We start from the raw sequence: 22,945 nt of genomic DNA on the forward strand, positions 1-22,945 counted from the left end.
GGAAGAAAAACCATAATCCATTTCAAAAGGCTGTTTACGATTCAGATATAAATAATGTTTTATATTGCTAGATTGTGAACACTGGGCTTAATGTTGCAATCATTGCTAATGTTATGAAGCTCACTCTTTTTAAATTAAAAACCGATTTATTTAAAATTGAAATTAAATCATAGTCAGAAATTAGAATTTTGGATTACTGCCAGACTCTGCTCACAATCCCTTTTTTGTGAAGAAAACTTTAATTATGTGGCTGAAGTATCTACTGCTGCTCAGGAAAGCCTTTAATACTCCACTTTTACCCAAGTTTCTTATATATTCCAACCCAGTTTTACTTTGACTATAAGTAGAGCATTGCCATCTGTGAGGCTGGAAAGTTTGATGAACTTTGTATCGTTCTAAATGGCAAAGGAAAGACTTGTTACCAGTCGTCTCTGAGCCTTCCTTAAATTTCTTCACATCGCTTTGGTTGGGAAATTAATTAATAGTTTGTAGTAACAGACCATTCGATTGCTTAGAGAGCTACAAAATGTTCTGGCCCGTATTGGCAAAACACCTTTCGATTACAAAGAGAAACAAAGGCAGAATTACAATACGAGCAATTAAATACACAACACAGAGCAGACGCTTAATGCAAAATACCTGACTGAATTTAGGGATGCTGGTATTCTGATAATTTGTATATGCATACCATTTGTAATGGGTGTGGATAATTAATTACATATTTTTCCTAAACAGACACCAAGTTGCTTGCAACCCAACAAAATCACGACGCAAACAGAATGCAGTCCTTAGTGAAAATGTTGTCTTCTGTTCTAACGCAGTTTCTTTGGCTTGCCCCTTACATTTAATATTCTCTGTTGTATAGTGCCATGATGATGAATGTTGTAGGGCTGCCATCAGCTTTGGAAGCGCTCTCCCCCAGTACCCAGCCAGAGGCAGGATCCTCTAGTAATACTTTACAGGTAGTAAAATGTAATATAGAGGAGCTTGAAAACTAGCACCAAGCAAATAGCCGGTATTATGCACGTGAAGTCTTTCATTATTGTATTAGCAGCGCGCAAATATACACATAAAGTTTCTGCGTATAATTCTGTTTTTCCCAAGGAAGAAAAAAAAAAAATAGATAGAAGTAGCCCATTATATTTTTTAGTGGTCAATGTCAATCTATCACAATTCAACAGAATAAATTTGCCGTTTTGCATTATTGCAAATAAGCAAAATATTCGGTGGACATAAAAGGGCTTTCATTCATACTTCACTTCCAGATGCTAAATGACAAAATAGACTCAGCTTATTCAATAGGGATGATTCAGAGCTCCTTTAGAGTAGCGCACATGAGCAGGCGACTCAGTTTTTCATCCAAACAGAGTATCGGTCACATTTCCTTACCAGGAAAATCGGTCTTGTCAGGAAAACAAATAGAGGTGGGATCATACATAGTAGCCTCAACATAGATATGATTACATCCAATTTCAGAACAAGATTTAAAATATTATTTCTAATAAAAGCGCTCAGCGCTTCTAATGAAAAATAAAGGAACGCAAATCAAAGTATTACAGAATTCTTCCTGTGACATTGCAACTCTCTGCCGGAGCAGCAGGCCCAGCTTCTGTGAAAGGGAGAGACGTGTGCTCGCTCACACACACATCGTTACCGGGTTTTATTACACAATTTTGATGGCAACATATTATTTTGAGATCATCTTCATAAATTTTGCATTAAGGTAGCTGTGCCAGTACCTGGAATTGATTCAAAAAGCTTAAGACACTCAATTACTTTTTAACACTGTTACCCGATGTAATGACATATCTGCTATTTCCCTTGCATTTGATGATGCAACATCATTGTAATTGATTCATTTTCTCAATTAAATAAAGCTACTGTGCTTTCCTCTATGCGAATGCCACAGAGACTCCCCCGTTAGATGTATTACCTATTTTCTCTGTCTCAGATATATTGCTTGTAAGGCTGCACTGGGCTCCTCTGTTAACTCCACTAGAAAATGCAATGTTACAGTCGTATTTTTCTAGTTCTGAACAGCACTGAACTTAGCTGTATTTATATTAGGCATATTTTTCACTGTTAAAACTACGTTGTTTACCTTTTCCAGGATCACATTATTGGGCAGCCTCTGCAACTAGAAACCAAACCTAGCTGACGACAACTTTACAGTCAGTGCTTCTCCTTTTGCACACAGTTCATGAGAAAGCGAAGCGGCCAGTTTTATAGCACATTAAGAACAATTTTAAAAGTACTCAACATAAAATGTTTCATCTTCCTGTTCACCCGCGCTCCTTTTTTTTCCTCCCTTAACTGTCTGGTTTTCATGCACTGCTGGGAGATAAGTTTAGGAGGCAGGTTCATCTCGAGGGATCCGAGTGCAGCGGCTGCAGCTCAAAAGCTTGAGTGTTTGGCGTGTCGCATCCCCCATGCCATGCTCAGCAAACTCGGGGATCAGGAAGGAGACTGTCACTGTCACGTTCTTGTACTTTCCATGAAGAATTTCAAATAGTGAAATGGTGGCAGTGACACAACTGAAAACCCGGCTTGAAAGGAAGACAAAAAAGGCACCGTGTGCATTTTAAGAGTATCGAGGAACGCTTTGATGCGCTCATTAAAACATCATTCTCATCTTGGAAACCGCCACCAACGTGCTCCCTCGGCCACGCCGGAAGACCGTGTGTGAGCCCCTGACCCTGCTCATCGCTGGAAAACCCAGCTGGTCAGAAGGTTTTGTAAGCTTTTCATATGCAACCGAAATTGTGTGAATTTGCAGAATCAGATCAGCTATTTGATATTTTTGAACCTGTATTGTATTTGCTGTGGTTTTACTTACTGCACATTATAGTTAATAATTTGAAGAAGCAGCGCAAATCATAAATAAACCTATCGCATTAACAGTCTATTTCTCAGGTCATGAAATATCAGTGGTATCTGGATAAACTACTCCATAAAGCACATTCTCCAAATGGCATTTTTTTTTAGGTTGGTTAAAAATGCAAAAGTTTGCCTCCTGCTTCATCTACTATTTAATGAATGCCTCTGGTTATGAAAAGCAACTTTTGACAGACCATCAGGTTATATTTGTGTCTCCATGGAGATACTTTGGACGGGAAGTGGCTGAGAAGACCTCTACCATCCCTTTCACATTATATTCACAAGCACAATCAACGAAACTCAAATGAATCCACCCCAGGTAACTTAGAGGAGTCACTAGCTATAGCTTTAATTTTCGCTTTTACTCTCTGGAATTAGGACTTGCCCTGGAGCTCTTGTTTGAGAGATTTGCAGGTGACCCAGGGTTAGATCTTCCCATATCAGTTAACAAATTTTCTCTTTACATATATACTGCTTTTCAAGCTGGTGATATTTTTTCTAATAGAAAAATACATATACCAACAAATCATACAGTTATGATTTTTAAGGGAGGCTTCACAGTAGAACATTTATTTTCCTAATCCAGGGAACTGTGGATTTTAGAAGTACATACAAGTTATTTTTAATCTTTATGAATGAGGGTTAAGTTTTATTGAACAGCAGAAACGGCAAACATCGTCTCCTACTGACAAACGGCCAAGGCGCACTTGCTTTGTCTCTGCCCCGATATGAATGGAAAAGGACTACGTAAGCGTACTGCGTTTCCACGTGGTCTTCACCACCATGCGTTTTACTCTTCCTCTGGAATGAAAGCATGATCTTCAGACACATTTTACAAAGCCCTGCGAAACTGAATGGCTATACTTCTGAAAGAAGTCAAAGCACCAAAGCCAGTAAGACTGACCCCACTAATTTGTTCCTGATATTCTGAACATCCCCCCCATCCCAATCTGTGGATTTTGCAAATGGCAGACTTCAATCACTGTCACAAAACAGAGGACAAGAAAAGGATAAAAATAATTTCAAAATTAAAAAAAAGGCAATTCACAACAACCTTAATATTAAATATATTCTTACAATTATATTACGCTGGTTTTCCCAGAGGTCTACAAACAAATTTATATAAAGAGATTATTTCATCCACCATTGAACTGCAGCCACTTCTCACAGAAATCTGTTTACCAGAGTTTAGTAACACAATTCAACAAACGTGGGCATGAAAAACTACACACTCTTGAAATTATGGAGGGAGTGTAAGAAGCCAACAATAACTACTACTCTGGAGTAGGACCAGGATGCTAATGGTAACCCATTCCTCAGTCAGCAGGAATGTGGGATAAGCAAGTCTTACGAAAGACAGTAAATTTAGCAAACCGCTGTTTAACACCTTGTTTCAAGCATCACAAAAAGTGCAGTAAGTAGAACAAAGGGTGGTCAGCCAGAAATCTAAAGGAACGGGGTGTAGTTCTAACCAGTTCTTGCTTCATGTCACCCGTGTTTATCAGGCTTAGTGAAATGACCACTGCGGGAATAGAGAGGAATACCAGGAGAACCTAGAGGACACTACAGAAGAGCAGGAATAATGTCATGATGCTACCAGAAAAACCCCAAAAAACCAAAAGGACAAACACCATAGTGGGATGTCCAGAGAGGAGTACAGTCTGAAGACACACAAGGTTACCCTTTCTCCATGCAGCACCGGAGTGCTGTGTCGAAGGCTGTGCACCCCCGAGAGCGGTGGGCCAGCTGGAGAAAGTTCAAAGAAAAACCACAAGAACAGCCAGAAATCTAGAGAGACTGAAAGAACTGGGGTCTTTAGACTAAAGGCAGAGCAAGGACGACATAACCACCAACACTCCTGCGTCTCTTCTCCACATTCATTACGCACACAACTACCACCACACCCTGCAGCGAGGAAAACCGGAGGAACAAATCATCTAAAGAAACAAGAGCCTCCAATATCAAGAAGTGTTGAGGAGCACAGATGAACATCCATCAGGATTGTCCCTCCTCATAAGCACACCACTGCAAGTCCCTTCTAGCTTGAAAAGAAACAGGTAAAAAAAAAAATGTCAATGGTTAAAACCTGTCACTGGAACCCATCTAGAAAAATCCTGAGCTTTCTCCAACAAGCTGCAAAATCAATTGTGATTGCTAAACATGACACAATTCTAGGGACATCTGAAAGGACATAACCCAAAGCAGCAAAAATGTGGGTATACGAGTGGAGTTTTCTAACTAAACTGAGGTGCTGAGCATGTTTGGGCAACGGAAGGTACGATGCCATGCAAAGAGCACCCTCTCCGATGTCATTCCACTGCCCACCACAGGTAGCGTAGCACTTCCTTGGAAATTAAACCCATGGTTTCATGGGGCTGGCAGGAAAACAGCTGCCATGGAAGGGAAACACTTGCCTCGACCTCGAAATCATTCACTCTTATTTTGGCCTTTGAGGCTCCTCAAAGGCCGTTGAACAACCATCACTCAGCAGAGGAGGACGAGATGGTCGTGAGTGCTGTGTGCTCCTGTCAGGCACGCTGGAAACACAGCCCTCAGGCTCTGGCGGAGACCCCTGCATTAGTTGTCCATGGACGTAGTGAAGAGCAAGTGCTGGGACCTCTATGTCCATCTCCAGAAGTGCCTTACAACCTCAGAGACCCGTGAGGAGCAGGTACTCTCGCTCCTCAAACAGGCTGAGAGCCACAATCATTTCTGAGCCCTTACAGCTGCACCCTTGGTAAGGAAACAGGCAAAACGGAGCAGGGATCTGCTGCACCCTCATCTCCGTTCATCTCCAGTTCCTGGGTGACTTGGGAGGAACCATGCCTCCTCCTCATCCCAGCCAAGAGAGCCTGTTCAGAGCACAGAAGATGTAAATTTTCAGTAAATCCAGTATTTGCTGACAGTTTGCAAATGGCCACCTAAAACAACCAACCACACAAATCAATCCACCTACTGCTAGCCTTCTTCTTAAGGAGAGCTGATCTCCCAGGTTTACGTTTCCATTCAGGCAAATCATTCAACGACATCAACTGCAGGAACTATAACTGGGAGAGATGTTTCCTTCCAAGCACTACAGGAACATCTCCCATTCCACAGAAGCACCAACTCATGGAGGAGATCCTTACATATTTGCAAAAAATCTCTCAGAAGAAATTTCAGTATTTCCTCCTGGATGATTTTTACTCCCCCCGTCTGGTTAAGTAGCTCTCATGACAACAACCATAATTTCATTTCAGGATCTCGCTCAACTTCCGCAGTCGGTCTCGGCATCGTCAGTCCTGTGCTGTGAAGGCAAGACAACAACTGCACGGAGCAACAAAAGGGCTCGTTGCATTAAGCCATTTTCTTACTCGGTACAAATTGTCAAGGGTGACAGTGCCATAACTGTCACAAACTTACGTCCTGACTGCAAAGATGCACCCATGGGTGATTATCTGTAGTAGCTAATTTTCCCGCTGTAGTAAATGGAACTATGCACAGGTTTGAAGCTGATGGCAGTGCGACCAGGTATGAGGTTTTACACGAGACAGGGGAACAGGCACAGAACATGTCCTGGAATGATGGTCACAAAACACAGCCTAATCCCTGCTCCCTCAGACTGCCGGAAATTGTTAGGGTTAGAAAGCAAAAAAAGATACATCAGTCTTTCAAGATCATAAGTTAAAAATCCACTCTTAAAACATATTAAAAGCATGTTATAAGACCAGGATTTTCTAGTTACCTACATTTCCAAGCTTGACCATATTATTCAAACATCAATTTTACATTAAAAAAAAAAAAATCAGAGAGGAAGATTAAAATAAAAAAATATAAATTTGTCTTTACACTTCAGATTCCTAACAGATTTTTTTTTTTTTTTCTAAAACGTCTCCATTTTCAGAAAAGAAAACACCTCTGGAAAAACTAAAACTAAATTCAAATTTTACAGCAAGTTGCTAATAGACAAATCAAATTTAAGTTCAAACTTATTTCTAGCTAAGGAGGAAAAATAATAAAGCAAAATGTATCTGAAGTATATTATCTCACGAATGATATATGTAGTGAAACCTATGTTAAGAAATTGGTAAGAGTTTAAAATAATAGCAGACGACTTAAAATGTTGTCAGTGATTTCTCAAATATATTATAAAAGCAAAAATATTTGCACAAATCTATCATATTTAAGATATTATACAATAATTTAATTCACTATTTTCACATTAGCATTTGAACAGTGTTTAATGTCTTTTAAATGGTTAGATATAATGACATATGTGGAAGAAAAAACATTTCTTTCTTACTAGGATACATGCTGTAACCAACCCTCAATTTATTCTCACAAAATAAATGAATGCTTAAAGGATGTTTCTGTCAACTGAAAAAACAACAGTAAAATGGCTACTTTACATGCCAAGTCAAACTAAATATTTTTTGCCTTGACAACCTGCTTACATTTAAATGAAACCAGGCCAAATTTGGTCAATAGTATGGATTACATATAACAAAAAGAATCCTAGACCATGTTAATACAGGGATCAGAAAGCAGCAACTTCATTTAAAACCACACAATTATTTAGCAAACTAAGATACAGCAAATAAATTAATCTGTTTTAAATGGAAGCGCTTGCACAGTAGCTTTTTGACCTATAATTAAATCTTACTTGCAGAAATCACAGCGAGGGTAGAATTTGCTGATGAAAGGATAAAAACAAAATCTTGCAAAAAAACCCCCCAGCTTTGGTATCAGAAATAATAATAAAAAAACCCCCCAAAACATTTGCAAAATCTTTTCCTGCTGAGAAAAAGAGCCATGTCCCAAAGCTGGTGTAAGTCTGCTTTGTCCCCTGATCTCCCTGGAGCAGCAGAACTGATTTGCTCCAGCTGAGGATCTGGCCCAGCACACGCAGAATATTCTGCATCGTCTCTCCGATGCTTTTTATATGCTGGGCTTTGGTAAAAGTACAAACCTTTCCCTAACAGGAGGAGCAGGAAGCAGATTTCTTTCACCGAGGATTTTTTGCCTGTATATTTTCTTATAAAGCAAACCAAGGGCAGGTCTATAGCAAACGCTTTCTTGGGCTATAAAATTTCCTATTATCCACTTATGTTTTCTTTGCAGTGGGATTTAAGAATGCCTCTTCCTTGAGACGAGTAATATGTCATCATTTTGTTGAACTAACAGGCCTGACAGTCTTGTCTCTCCGAGTTAGAGACCCCAGTGCTCTGTGCTCACATTGCTGGTAAAATGAAGGTGAAAAAGCTGGGAGAATAAAAAGGAAGGGGAAAATCTAACTCTAACTAAATTCTTTACCAATTCATTCCCATTATTTATCATGCTGCAAAAATAAACTCTGTATATTAAAAAAACCCCTTAAATTAAGGTCTCTCTCACTTTCACTACATTTCAAAATAACTTATTTGAATCCTGGGATTATATATTTCAACAAATATCATCTTCTGTATTCATCATTTCTCCTGTCTTTTTGATCTTTTTTTCTACTTATCATGTTCTTTATTTGAAACAGATTTTTAACAGATAATCTTGATCGTTATAACAATATCTTGCTTGCATTTTATTCAAATAATTCTTAAAAACAGCTTAAAAAGCCGTTTGGAATAACATCAAGCTCTCCATCAATCAAATGAAAAAATTCCGCTGGCGGTTGTATAAACATCAGATCAACTCTGATGTCTTCAAGGATTTCAGAGTGAACCATAAAAAACTCCATTAACTTCTGACAAAGAATGCAAATTAATCACAACATGGGGTGAAATGAAATTAAAGGCTCTTTTCTAATCAATGACAAGGCAGGATGAAATATTTGTTACTCTCCGCGTTCAGGCTGCCGGGATGCTCGCGCCTTCCCCGCACATCCCAAATGCAAGGTGTGAGCACAGATTCACCCAGGGTAGCTGTTTAGCCCTCCCCATCCCTACAGCTATCTGCTTACAAGTCGCCCAGATTCACAAAACACACTAATCATCTGAATCTCAGGTGCATCCAATTTGTTATTCACACTCTCCCGGTGCCAGTGAAAAGCCTGGCGTAGACAGATGCACCAGGAACCTTAAATGACAGTTTTGGCCTCCGGAAGTGCGATCGCTACAGCAAAATCTAGTACAGCCTCCAGGTGAAATGTCTGGAGCTCCATATGGAGCAGGGAAAATTAACAACAAGATGAAAATCGCTGTAGCAGCGGGGAGTCGGAATTTAAAAAAAAAAAAAAAAAAGAAGGGAAAAAAAATTTAAAGATGAGGAAAGAGGAGTAATAAATTAATGGGGTGTGAAAACATTCAAAGCTTTACAATACCAGGGGCAGTATTTGCTCAGATTTGGGGGGGGAGCAGTGGGATGGGAGGGTGCAGAATGGGGGACAGGATTTTTTGGTAGATTTAATTTTTTTTTTTAAAACTTCAGGTCATTTTCATGTAATTTATTAAGCGAGGCCTGGAATTGTAGCCAAAGGAAGGAAAATGTTGCTCTAAATGCAAAAGTATCTTAAATACAGTCGTCGTAATCCGCACTTTCCTATAGCTGATTAAATCCTCGGCAGCTGAGTACTGCCTATTTCTTTGGAATATTTCCCTAATGGATGCGGTGTCCTTTTAACATCCTGCTTTGTACAAAGTTTGACTACAAGCCGAGAATATTTAGTGGGCAATTCTTTTCATTTCTCCTAAATTGCATTACCATTAAACAAGTCATCGCCCCCATCGTGTTTTTATACAATATACTGAATTTGAATCTACGTGATTAACTGTACGTCTCGCAGTTTGTTCAGCCGCTGCACATCTTTTGGGTTCCAACTTAAAATTTAATTAAATATACTGTGAGGTGCCGTGGCCTTTTGGTTTTTTTTTGGTTTTTTTTTTTGTTTGTTTGTTTGGTTTTTTTTTGTTTGTTTTTTTACAGTTCATTCTGCACAGACATGTAAAATCAAAATCACATAAATTAAGGTTAAACTCTTAAATTTGAAACTTATTTTCCCTGTGCGCCTTCTTCAGATACCTAAAAAGCTGGACAGACTATGGACTAGCAACTGGGTTTGGTGAAAGGGGTTTCCTTTCTTTTTTAAATGTTTACGTAGGAAGGAACTTTATTCAAAAGAGTATTTGGTGAGCGTGTGTGAGCGCACGCACCATTCCTATTAGTCCTAATAGAGTTATGCAAACACATCAGGGGAAGAATATACCCATAAGTGCTTACGTTTGTGTCTACGGAAAATCCTATGAGCGTCATACCCTACGACTTCCAAAAGGAGTTTTACATTACAGCAAGCAAGCAATAGCACACTGCAATACCATGCCAGGAAAACGAACAAGAAAACAATGAAAACCATAACAGTTTTAGAAATTTACTACATTTTAAAGGTTAGAGTTTCCTGCGCAAAGTTTTTATAGTGGAAAAGTCTGTTCTTTACGATTTGTTATTTCCTTGTTCAGCTCACTACCTTTGGCAGTTAGCTACAGATTCTGAAGTGAGCTGCATATCAAGACAAAAAATAATTTACAGGAACTCTAAGCACACCCATATGCAACTTTACTTACATGAGTAGTTGCTCGCATGCTTAAGTTCTTTCAAGATAAGATTTTATTGTGAATGTAAGATTAAATAATAAGTGTTAGCAAAATAAATACTTACAAAGCATGTGAAAAATGAGATGGGGTAAGTTCTATCATTAAAATATTCTACTAAAGGCCAGGGAAAAAAAAAAAATAATCCTTTAGTCTTACTGGCATATTGCAGGAGTCCTGAATTTCCACACTGCAATGATTCCCTCTATAAATCTTATTCATTTAAACTGAATTTACACACACCATTTGTCTGTGTCTTAAAAACAGAGAAAAAGGAAAAAAAAAAACCCCTTTTTTTTTTTCCCCAGCTACAGCTGGAGACAAACATTCATTTGCAGAAAATTTCAGGTGTTCTCAAACTTGTATGTATTCATACTTTCCATTTTCAGAGAGAAGTAACTTCAAGTTATTTAGGGACAAATTCTGCAAACACACATACGATTAGCTTCAATCATTTGAATAAGCCTGCTGAAGTGAGGAGGATTTACTCAAGTGAGTGACTGCAGAATCAGGCCCTTACGCAGGGCGATAAATAGATATTTAGACATTAAAAAACCCCCTACTAATTATCCCCCTCATCAGAGTGGGTTTCTAAGGGTTCTTGTGACCAGCTGCGTAAGTACATGTCTGAAATACATATTCTTCACATAAAAATCCTTATGAAAAGCAGTTGCTTGAAAAGCTTAATAGCTACATTTTAAAGTTTCACCTCCTCAACTGTTTTACATTAAAAAATATATACAATTTCATGGACTACTGACTTGCCAAATATTCTTTTACAAACCCGATCCGTTTTTTAATTAGAATAGCAAAAAAGATCTTAAACTAGCAATCACGGTTTGCTCCCAATTCAGAAAACAAATGTTTGTCTCGAATCATACATAATGTACGCACTCTAACTTCTTTCCCCAAGCTCCAGCACTTCTGTGAACAGAGGGTTGTCTTAAATTGTATCCCACGTCACTTTGATTTAGTGTTATAATACAGCATCCGCAATGAACATCAAGACACTCAACGAGCACAAGTGAGTACGCCAATGTATGGAGGACACTTCAACACAAGAGCTTCTTTTTCAATCCTCTCTTCAAAGGAGAGGGTACATTTTAAAATATGGCTAAAATATGCAAAGTATGTTCTGCTAACCAGCTATAGCTCTCTCAGTCAGTAAACATTTTCCATAGCAGATGAGAAAGTGAAAAATCAGTATTTCTACACATGCAAAACCTTTGCAAGTCCATAAAAGTGTCAGGAGAATTTGCTTAAAACAGCTTATAAAAATGGGAGAGAGAATGAGTCCCAGCCTATTATTCAATAACCATGTTTGTGAGGCATCTGCATAATCTAACCATGCATAAATTAGTATGTGTATTACAACAGTTATTTGCATAATAATAGCAAGTTAATAGATGCTTAAAGAGCACAGACCAACACCACCTTTAAATCAGACATGCCTCCAGGCACTCTGATCTGTATAGACCAAGATGCAGAAAACAGTGTTCATAAAACATACGAAAACATAAAAACCACATTCAAATAATTCATTTTAGTCCCCGGACACTTCACTTCTTCCCCTCTCCCAGGAAAGAATAATTTGAGGAACTACAGAATAGTTTGTTACTATGAATTCTAACATCCATCTTGCAATAAGAATTTAAAGTAATCATCAAACGTATTTCTGGATTGGTTGTTTTGTTCAGAGCTTCATGTTTTTTCAAGCATACAGACAAAGTAAAGTATTACGTGGTAATGCAGGGCTCAGCATTGGCCTAACCATTGCCACTGAAGACGGAAATAGTTTTACCGCCAACTTCAATGAAACTGAGTTAGGTCAGTGGAAAGCTAGAAAATGCCAGTATCTAAATAAAATACTAATATTAGGTCCTCTTAAAAGGGAGAATCCAGAGCTCCCTTAAGTAGTCCATTCACATTATATTGTCGATTTGAGAAGATTTGAGACCATTGTACCATTATTCAAAATTGGAATTAAAAATTAAAATATGAAAAAGGAGTAGATACACCTTCCTGCTTCGAAAGCACTGTTGTACGTACCAGATTATTTTTTAATCTCACAACAAAACAATCATTAACATCATCATAATTTTCATTGTCTCCAGGGAAAGAAAATCTAGAGTTTGGAGAAGAGAAAAAGAGGAAAAAAAAAATCAATAGAGACTTCTAAATGACTCCTTCAAGATACCACTTTTCAATTTAACAGGACAGATTTATTTGTATGTGGCTCAAATGTTCACAATTGCTCTCTGCACCTTCATACATAGGAATGAATGTCACAGTGGCAAACAGCAGTAATGAACAATCTTACCTGAGGATATGGAAACCTCCCAAGAGCAAGCTGGGAAAGGAAATAATATTTGTCTAGTTATATAGATTTGCATGGAGGGCACATTTTCTTAAAGAGAGAAAAGTACTCAACTCTTACTATTGTATAAATTGGAAAATGTCAGCAAAAGTAATTCTGAAAACACACAAAGAGCTGTATTTAGAATGGAGTCATTCACAACAATTACCCCTTGTTCTACGTTTCTGAGTATTTCTGTATTTCTCAAGCTCTTTTGTCTGTACCACTCAATAACACTGTTTGATGCCCAAGTTCCTGAGGACTCTCTAAATTAAACCAGTTCAGCCTCAATAGCGAGGCCAACGACACTGACCTTTACTGATAATTATCTGCAACGAACAGGTATTGTAGAGCATGCACTGAACTCCCAAAGTCCTTCCTTAACTGGCTCAGAGTAAAATCTGGGTTATATAGCTGAGGTTTGCTTCCTTATCGGTGTCAAACCCAGCTAGGAACCTGTGAGCGGGATCTGGAGAGAGATCATGGCGCCTGCAAAAAGACACTTCGTCTTTTCTTCAGATCTACTTTCAATTGCACATGGTATCAACTGGATTTGTTGCCCGCACTGTTTTATAAGTCAACTGATGCATTACCAGAGTATCTGCTAGTATCACTATTAGACCCAACAACAATACTACTGTTGCCATAATGCCATAGCTAATAAATATTCTGTGAAATTCTTCGTGCAAGACTTTAGGTTTTCCCATTTGGTATCTGAACCTTGGAAACTATTTCAGCAAAATACAACTAGTGTAAGTTATTTTGTCTACTATTCAGTGAAGGACAAGGGTTTTCAGAGTTGACACAGATTCCTCCAAAAGGGCATGCAGAGCAGCTCTGTTCTGACCTGCTTTCTGAAGAAGCCCACCTCTCTCCACGGTTTACAGAGGAGCCGTAGCTCAGATGAACTTCTCTACGCTCTGGTTAACCTTCGTGAATCCTCCCCTTAAACCTTCAGAAGGTCTACCAAAAAGGTTATGGATGCACTACTACCATTGATTTGTCCGCAAGATAAACTAGGTAGATTCACATCAGACTGGGTAACAGCATCAATGCTGAAGGTCTAAGCCATCGTGTCATGTCCTGCAAAGGCTAAACCACACGTCAGTGCTGGGCGAAAGCTGTTTCATGGCACCTGTATTGCCACTGATACTTGAGCTCCTCAGTGCCATGGTTACTTGACCTAGCCAGATTGCAGCTGAGGCAGCCGTGCTAACCTATGATGAAATTTCAGCCTGGCTGGCAGCACGAAACCATCCTAACTATGAACAATAAGGCACAGACAGAGCTGTAGCAAGGTGAGGAACCGATGGGGCAAAGACCAGTAGACATACTCGAGCTTCACCAGTTCAGGAAAAAGGTCACGAGAAGGTAGGAAGAAGCAGCCGACAGCATGAGTGGAAGCAACCAGAAAACAGCAGAGATGGTGCCCTTTCTGCCATTCCACCTGCTGTCCAAACCATTTGGCTGTGAGCCTCAGCAAATACAGTAAACTTCTTCCAGATCCTCAGAGGAAAGACATTACAAAAGCAGAGTAGGTCTTGAAGCATTTGTGTAAGAGGCATGCAAGAGAAACCCAAAGAGATGAAACAATTTTTTTGGTGAGTACTCTTAGAAGAAGCTTTCGCAATACTGAGGTAGTATTTGTCCTGAAAATCTACAGACACATCAAGTGGGTTCTAAAGGGGCTACTCTGTTAGCACAATATCTCTGAACGCTTACTTACTGCCCAGACACATCACAGTTATAGGAACTGCATATCTAAATTTCCATGCATCACTGAAAAATCACCCCAACCTTTCCTAAATATCTCATCAGTGGGAATTTGCATAATGACTGAGGAGGAGCCATTATGGTCTGCTATATCAGTACGGTGTTGACCAAGGATCCCTACTAGCAATAACATATGCAGTTTTTCCGAGACGTTTCTATTGTGCCACTCATCTCCCTGAAAGTTGTGATCTGCTTGTAGACTTCCATTTGGGGATCGCTGTGTTTGCTTGGTTTGCAAGACCAACGCCTACAGAACGTAGAAGAAATCAGGCTTCCAAGAGACACTGGACTAGGGAACTACGTTAAGGTGACAAGACAAGTAAGATCTCTTCAAGTTCTCTAAACCGATACAATCTAAGCTAGCTTCCTCCTCTGGGTTTCTTCTGTGCTTCATCTTCCATGTTTGCCTTTAAGACTCAACTCTTTGGGCTGAATTCTGCCTTTCAGTTTTGTTTCTGGTGCAGTGCTGAGCGCAGTGCTTCTCTTTGCAGCAAATTCGTCCTCGTAACAAACCAACCTGACCTAAGCAGGCTTGATCGCCATCCTTTCTATCACTTGTGCCTGGCTCACAGCTTCTCCCAGCTCAGAGTGTCACTCCAGTCACTCTCTGATGACAGGCTTTGAAATACACTGCTAAATAGTTAAGCAAAGACCCTACATTGTCTGTTATGCTCAGTCTTAAGGACCAGGAGCTACTAAAACGTACCCTTTTTCATCTTCTCTTCTTTTGGGAGGACCATCCTTAACTTCCAAGAAGCTGCTCGAGATCCTAAGAAGCACTGCTGCTGTGATAACCTATCAATGCCAAACACTTTTCCATGAACAGAAGTAGAAGAAATCCGGATTTTTCCAATGACTGCTGACTTAGGACTAGCCATTACAATAGCTGCAGACTTGTAGGAATGTAATAGTTATCCCACTGTAGAACAGGAAGATAATTATGGCTGTATGCACAGGGCATCATTCTGCAGATCTTATTTAAGCAGAAAAACAACCACTGCCTCGATGATGTCTTCAAACTAAGCACTTCCATTCTCACCGACGATTCCTCTCCCTGACCACCACACTCCTCAGCAGGGGCTCCAAAGGCAGCAGAATAATCGGGAAAAGAGCAGTTTTCCACCAGACATAAATACGGGGTGTATAAATGAGCTTCGAAGAATCCGAAACGCATCAGGAACAAGTTCTTTGGGGGTTGTTAAAAAAGAAACACGTTTCTCAGCGAAGCTGCTCCTTGGCTGAGAACTGCAAAGCAATACAGCCATGGACAGATCAGGTGCCAGTTCTGCATTCCCCTGAACCACCACTCGATTCATCTAGTCAGAGTTGTTTCCTCCCTGCAAGATTGTCAAGGTATTATAAATTAAGAAACTTACCAAAGAGTATGTAATCTTCCCTGAAATAGCCTGCAGATATGTCACTGTACTAAATGTGTTTCAGATTTAATGAAGCTTTAATGTCCTTTTTAATTTTGCCTGTTTCTATATCACCAGGGGTCGAGCAAGGCAATCAGCACTCAAGAGGGTGGTTTGGTTTAAAACTAGGAAAAACTCATTTGCTTATGAGTTGCACTGTATTTTCTTAATTAAATTTACTAAGTAAAATGGTTTAAGTTCAGCCAACCAATGACCTCTGTATGCAGATTTAGATTCATAAATAGCGTGACAGTTAAAGTAAAGAAAAAAAAATCCCCAAAACCAAACAGATTAGAGCTTCACTAAAGGGATTTTCATACTCTCTATCATCTATCACAAACCCCATGCAGGTTACAAAACCAATGTAAACCTCCAAACTAACACACTATCAAAAACTTATCTCCTCTGCATTTACACGATGAAACTCATGAACTTGCAATTTTGTTTTTAAGGCATTAGAACACAAATACATTATTTCCATTCACACTAGTTAGGTTTGGGAACTGATCAGTATTTTATGCAGCTCTGGATATTAAGGAGGGGAGAAGGGAATGCTTAAACTTCAAGGAGCTGGTTCTCATTTCCCTATGGATACCTTCCCACTACACAAGAACTGTAAAAAAAAGTCATTTTAAAAAGGCCCAGTGAATTGCAATGCCAGCATGGCATGGAAATATAAATGAGAATCAGACCATATCAGCAAGAAATATGTCAGAATAACACTTTCCTACACCATTTCACTTTAGAGCAACTACATGTCTGCGTAGCGTTGTTTTTTTTTTTGGGGGGGGTGGGGTGTGTGTTTTTTTAAAAACTATTACTTTCTTAGACATTGAAGTAGCCCATCAGAGCACTTAAAATGCTCATTGTATGGTATTCAGTGAGGTTGTGTCCTGAAAAATGATGTGCACTTCCAAGTGCAAGCACCTGACAGGAGCCTTCCCGCAGGCTTGGACAGAGGTGCAGATGGATGTACTGGGTGCACCATCGGATTTTAAACCAGTACTTGATAAACTGAGAAATAATCCCAGATTATTAAATAACAGGCAGAGGTACAGTGTGCACGTATGCTGATTTTTATCAAACTATATCTAAAAACACGTAAGGGAAAGCAAAAAGAACATGAGGCGGCCAGTTTTGGTAGAGGCAGGTGCCTAAACCCTCTGTATTGAGCAGCCATAAGAAGGGCTGGAAAGCAACTCTAACCTGTTCTCAAATACATACACTTAATGTGCAGATAAGTGAACACAAAATTAAAATGACTTGTTGAAATCACGTAATTAACAATTTTGGAACTGAAAATGGAAATCCAGAAATCCTCACTACCAAATGGCTTTCTCTATATCGCTCTTTACTTGCCTGCCTGTATACTGTTAATAAGAATTACAAGAGCAACTTGGTCCGTATCCTGCTCAGAAAGTGACTGAGGGAAAGAAGTTCAAAACATATTTTTAGGACACTCAGGCAATAAAGTCTCCCACTTAGATTATTGTCTATGTTGTGCAAGTTGTTTTTTAATTTACAGTTATCCTGAAAAGCATGGGATGTTTTTATTCTTAATTTAGACACATTCCATGTTTCTCAGCATAACTGCAAATTGAAAATAAGCACTTACAATATCGCTAGTGATCTAGCTGAAGGAGGACTTTATAGTCTGAAATGTTCTAAAATTTGTTCTTAATTACCTCGTGCACATTTTACACAATTAAATTTCCATCTAAGGATTTTGCATTTAGATTGTGCTCTGCAGTTAAACCCTCATTTTACGGAAAAGCAGCCGCGACTTCGGAACATTCAGACACAGGAAACTTTAAAAATCAGACTTAACTACTGGATAACATAAAATTCCCTAGGTGAAATTTCATTCCAAGACCAATTTATACATTCCTAGATAGATGGCTTAAAATCACCTGAAACTCTGCAGGGTATGGACCTTAATAAATATTAAATACCTCAAAAACTACTCTAAGATTTTTCTTTCCTTCTAATATCAATTTCACTGTCCTCTTATTGCACAGTTAAAAAAAAAAAAAGAATCCAAAAGGATATAACAGCAATTTACCAGCGTTAAAGTGCTTCTGAGGTTAAACTGACAACAAAGAAGAACAGAAACACAAAGCATCTTGAAGTAGGGTTTCAATTAAATGTGCAGGATTTAGTAATGCAGGACGAAAAAAGAGTTACAAATTAATTTAATCTTCTGCCTATAGTTTGCAGCTGCACTCCAAAGTGTCTGGGGCTTAAGAACAAAGCCTTGAAAGGCCTCAGAGTGAGGAAAGCTTCAATTTTTAATGTATAACGCCATTAGCTGATAACTTGTGGAATCTGCGACCCCTGCGGAGGGGCATAAGCGCGGGTAACAGAGACTGATGAAGTGACATATTTGTTCACGTCTAGGACTATGAGGAAGAAGGTTATTACTAATACCGTCAGGCCCAACAGAAATATGCCCTAATAACCTTTGGGACATTCCTTGGCTTGAGCAGATGAGTTCGAGATCTCTCTACATAAAATATATTAAAAATCAAAGCCTAATTCACCTTAATTAAAGATAATTAGTTTCACTTTGGCTTCTTTTAAATATGAACTATAGTAAATGCACTGCAAACTAAAGACTGCAGACCATCATGATTAAATTGCACGCTCCTTCCTCGCCACAAATCCCTTATATTACCAGGCTTTTACCGCTACGTCTTCAAAGGTGTTGCTCAGAATAGCAGCGCCTTTTCTAAAGGGAAAAAGGTGGGACACGGGCCTTTCAGGGCCAATCTATGGAAATTGTCAGGTGCAAAATTCACACAAATGGTCCATAAAGATTAATGAGACTACTTGTTTGAGTAGAGAGGCTTCCCGCTTATTTGTTTGCTGGGTTTAGATTCAATACCTAAAGAAAAAAAAAAAAGAAGTTAAATTTGGTTGTGCTGGTGGAAACGCAGCTCAGCTTCAGCGAAGCAGCAGCACCGCTGTTATCCATCTCCGCTGGCACGAGAGAGTTCATCTGCCATTACAAACCAATTAAATAACAGGGAAAGGCAGACTCAACTGACAAACATCTCCAGATTTTTGACTTTTAAAAAGTAGAAACAGCTATTCTACACAGTATAAGAAGAGGGGACATTAATCTATATTGCATAATCCTATATATGACGAACACACCACAGCTGATGCTATCCCTTAATTGTCCACTCATCTATCTAACTCAGGTAGAGAACTGTATTATTTCTTCCGCTGCCGCACAGACCGCCCGCAGTGGCCTAAGAGCAATTGCTGAGAAACATGATACATTGAGGTCTCAACCCGCGCAAACTGTACCTAAACTTACACTTTATTGCAGCTTAGTTCACAATCTTCACCTAATATAGGGTTACATCCCAGCGCAGCAAGCGGATAAATCATCCTGGAATATTACTCTGGCTAAGTTTAGCTGTGAGTGGAGCATATGTGCTTCCGAGTCACTGAAGCAAAGGCCCATAAAATACACTAATTACTGGAAGTTATGGTCACTGAGTGATTGATAGCGCTCTGCGAGGCAACTTCCCCATTTTCAGCTATTCTGACGGGCCTCCCCCACCACACAGCAATTATTAATTCATGACCCAACCCTCAGGCACTGGTACCTTTACTTTTAATTCCGCTACCACAAAGATCGTGATGGAGCTGGACATTATCTTCATCCTGGTGGCCGCTGAAGATGGCAGATGAGGAAACGGAGCTAACGGCCACTGCTTGGAGAAATTGCTCAAAATAGCTCAAGGGGAAAAAAAAAAACCAAACAAAAACAACTAGGCCAGATTTTTCCTAAGAACAAGTTTCTGAAACGCATCATTCTGTACAGAATGATTAAAACTACATGAATACTCTACGGTAAGAACGATTCGAGTTACTGAGCAAAATTCTGTGTGTTACAGCCACTCTCAACGGCTGAGCGAAGCGTGCAAGGATTTGTCCAAACATCACGCTACTACAGTCCTTAAAAATACAGAGTAATAGGGTGAGGCTCATTGCAAAAAAAGCACTTTTTATTTTCTTGCTTTCCTTAATCCTAAACGAAAGGTGTCTGTTACTAAATAGTCACACCTACGCAATTATCAGTGGTTCGAGCTGCAAGGCCCAAGGGCTCAAGGCATGAGTCTGCTCTCCGCCGTACTTCATGAAACCAGAAAAAGGGCAGAAGTGAAACATTTTCTCCATAAAGTTGGTTCCTTTTCAGGAAGGGTCTTGCCAAGGGCTGGGGCCACAGAAACCAGCGCTGCCCAAAGCCCTGCTGTCAGCAGAGAGAAGATGTCAGCCCACAGAGATGGTAATCCAGCATTTTCAGAAACACTTGGTTTAAGTTTTCTCTAATATTAATATTAGAGTTATTTGCAGTGACAAAGTAAACACCCATCACATCCCAGGATTGCTGGTTATTAGATGTCTGGGCACAGAAGTGAGGCTTGTTTTTTTTATTAGTTTAGAGAAGGTTGGAATTCAGTAAGGAAAAAAAGAAAGAAAGAAAGGAAGGAAAAAAGAAAGGAAGGAAAAAAGAAAGGAAGGAAAAAAGAAAGGAAGGAAAAAAGAAAGGAAGGAAAAAAGAAAGGAAGGAAAAAAGAAAGGAAGGAAAAAAGAAAGGAAGGAAAAAAGAAAGGAAGGAAAAAAGAAAGGAAGGAAAAAAGAAAGGAAGGAAAAGAAAAAAAAGAAAAAAAAGAGTAATTTAAGACACATCATACTGTATCTACTGAAATGTGCCCAGATCCATCTAATGCATTAATTTAAGAACTTCTTGAATTCTCAGTGTAGGAACGGGGAGATCATGCTCTTCACATGTTTGCTTAATGATGACCTCATGCCTTCTGCTACGAGCATTCTCAGTGGCTTTACCAGCACCAGCAGCGTCACCATGGCAAGGCCTTTCCCAGTCTCTCCAGTTTAAACACGCAGAATAAAACTCTGCTCATTCCAAGCACACAAAAAGCAAGGACAAGTCCATTAAGAACTGTCACTTGACGGGAGACACCTCACTTCAGCCAAGTATTCTGTTACAAGACTCCCGCTCTGCATGGAGATTAAATGCAAATTCTCACTTCCCATTTAAGCTTGACCCTTACCATCTTCTAATGGGCTATTTGAATTACTATTCCTCCTGCCTCTACTCAGCGTAGCTTTCGACACTGTCGGTCACTGCATGGTCCGTGTCTACTTCCAGCAGTCACGCAGACATTCACAGTTGCCCCATCATGATTGTACCCCTTTCTACCAAATCTTCACCAAGTCTCCAGTGTCACTGTAGAAAGCTCTGCTGTACCACCAAGCTTCGGGTCTCAGATTTCCCCCCACATCTGTCTACCTGCTATTATTTAGGTAAGGGTGTAAAATTGATGAAAGACCAACCATTATGTCCACACATAAGTGAAATCCTGCAGAAGACCAAATCGAGGTCTCCAGGAGTTCCTGCAGATCAGCTCACAATCTTGATCTTGAACCATTATCACTTCAAAGCTGATGATATGAGACTGACCTCATACTTCAGACTCCTTAGAAAGAATTATTCTGAAACCTCCTCTGCTTGCCCAGATTACACACACTTGAGTCTTTACATCAGCTTTATACAGCGAAACATCTTAAAGATTGAAGTGCTTCAAGGAGAATCATCTCAAAGCAGAGCTGCTTCTCCTGTAGCACCCTCTTCAAATATGTTCCTCTTTGCTTTTGTGATCTGAATGAGCTCTTACATCTCCGTCTGTGCTCCCAGCCCAAGTGCGCTGAAGAGTCTAAGACTCCATAATGCTGACATCGCATGCATTCAAAGTTAACCCCGCCCAGAAGATATGTATGTGTGCCTGAAATACACGATGTAAAGCATGTTTGTTGGATATATATTGGTGTTCCTATATGTGGGAATGCACACAACTGCTGAAAATCCATCATATGACTGCTAGGAATATTGCTTAAAACAGCATCTTAACACAAACATCACAATCAACTAGCAACCCTTGAAAGTTCTCACAAATAATACAGATAACAGAGAACTCTGGTGACCGAACACGTAAAATTCTCATTTTGGGAGTTTTAAGAACTTGTTTCTACATTAAAACTGATACACAAACTCCTTTTCCCTGAAGGAGAGAACACTGATAATCTTTGCAAGAGAAGTTAATTTTAAAAGGAGGCCTGAAGCACAGGAAAGTAGCTGTTTTTCTCAGCAGAGGACAGTAGAAAGTAGAGACTCGGATGCGATAGAAAAGGAGGGGCAAAAAGTTATCATCAGCCAAGCATGTGAGCTCATATTCGACTTCCAAAACTTACTCGGTTTGTGGCATAAGCAAATCACTTCCATTTCCTGTATTTCAATATAATATAATACCAATTCTATCTGTAGATAAAATGAGCCCTAGATCTTCTGGCAAAGACCTGCAAGCCTATACTTTGCCTCAACGAACAGCTCGGATCACAACTCAATTCCACTCCCTTCCCAAAACTCCCTTCTCCTCACCTACCATCTCTCCTCATGACACGTAGGAGACTCCGGTCCTCAGTATTGCCTCGAGAGCATGCCAGCACTCCGCAGCAGGCAGCTTTGAGATGGTAAAATCCAGGAGAAAACCAAGAAGCAACCCTCTGCGGAAGCAGGAGGACCTGAGAGCACACCAGCCCTACAGGGTCCCACCAAAGCTCTTCTCACCCAGCTCCTTGTCTCTTACAGCAGTCTCTTACCCCAGGAGAAGCAGCTCAGCTGAAGGTGACGGTCGTATACCTACTCCTCAAACACCTCCACAAAAAGGCACCGCTGGACAAGAATGCTGCCTATCAAAACCCAACAAGATGTATTTTATCCCAATTTTGGATGCTTGAAAGTTCACTTTCAGATAGCAGCCATGCAAGGTAGGATTAGAGTCATACTGGAGAGCAACAAGAAATATTAGGCAATCTAATTTATCCTCCTGTGCAGGGCACGGCTCTTGGAGGGAGACTGGATCAGCTACAGAGCA

The 22,945-nt window shown here is 39.7% G+C and overlaps 1 protein-coding gene across 6 annotated transcripts in view; it reads right to left on the reverse strand.

Annotated features, from left to right (window-relative positions):
* The window catches only part of MAP2K5 (mitogen-activated protein kinase kinase 5), a 139,707-nt gene that overhangs the window by 39,315 nt on the left and 77,447 nt on the right, over positions 1-22,945 (reverse strand). For 3 of the 6 annotated variants that reach the window (XM_072869861.1, XM_072869858.1, XM_072869863.1), the window contains one exon: positions 12,754-12,783. The exons of the other annotated variants lie outside the window; for them this stretch is intronic. In XM_072869861.1, coding sequence (XP_072725962.1) covers positions 12,754-12,783 — 30 coding nt within the window. The remainder of the gene's footprint in view (positions 1-12,753; positions 12,784-22,945) is intronic. 6 annotated transcript variants of the gene reach the window in all.

Source organism: Ciconia boyciana, chromosome 8 (genome assembly GCF_034638445.1).
Source record: "Ciconia boyciana chromosome 8, ASM3463844v1, whole genome shotgun sequence".
Lineage (NCBI taxonomy): Eukaryota > Metazoa > Chordata > Aves > Ciconiiformes > Ciconiidae > Ciconia > Ciconia boyciana.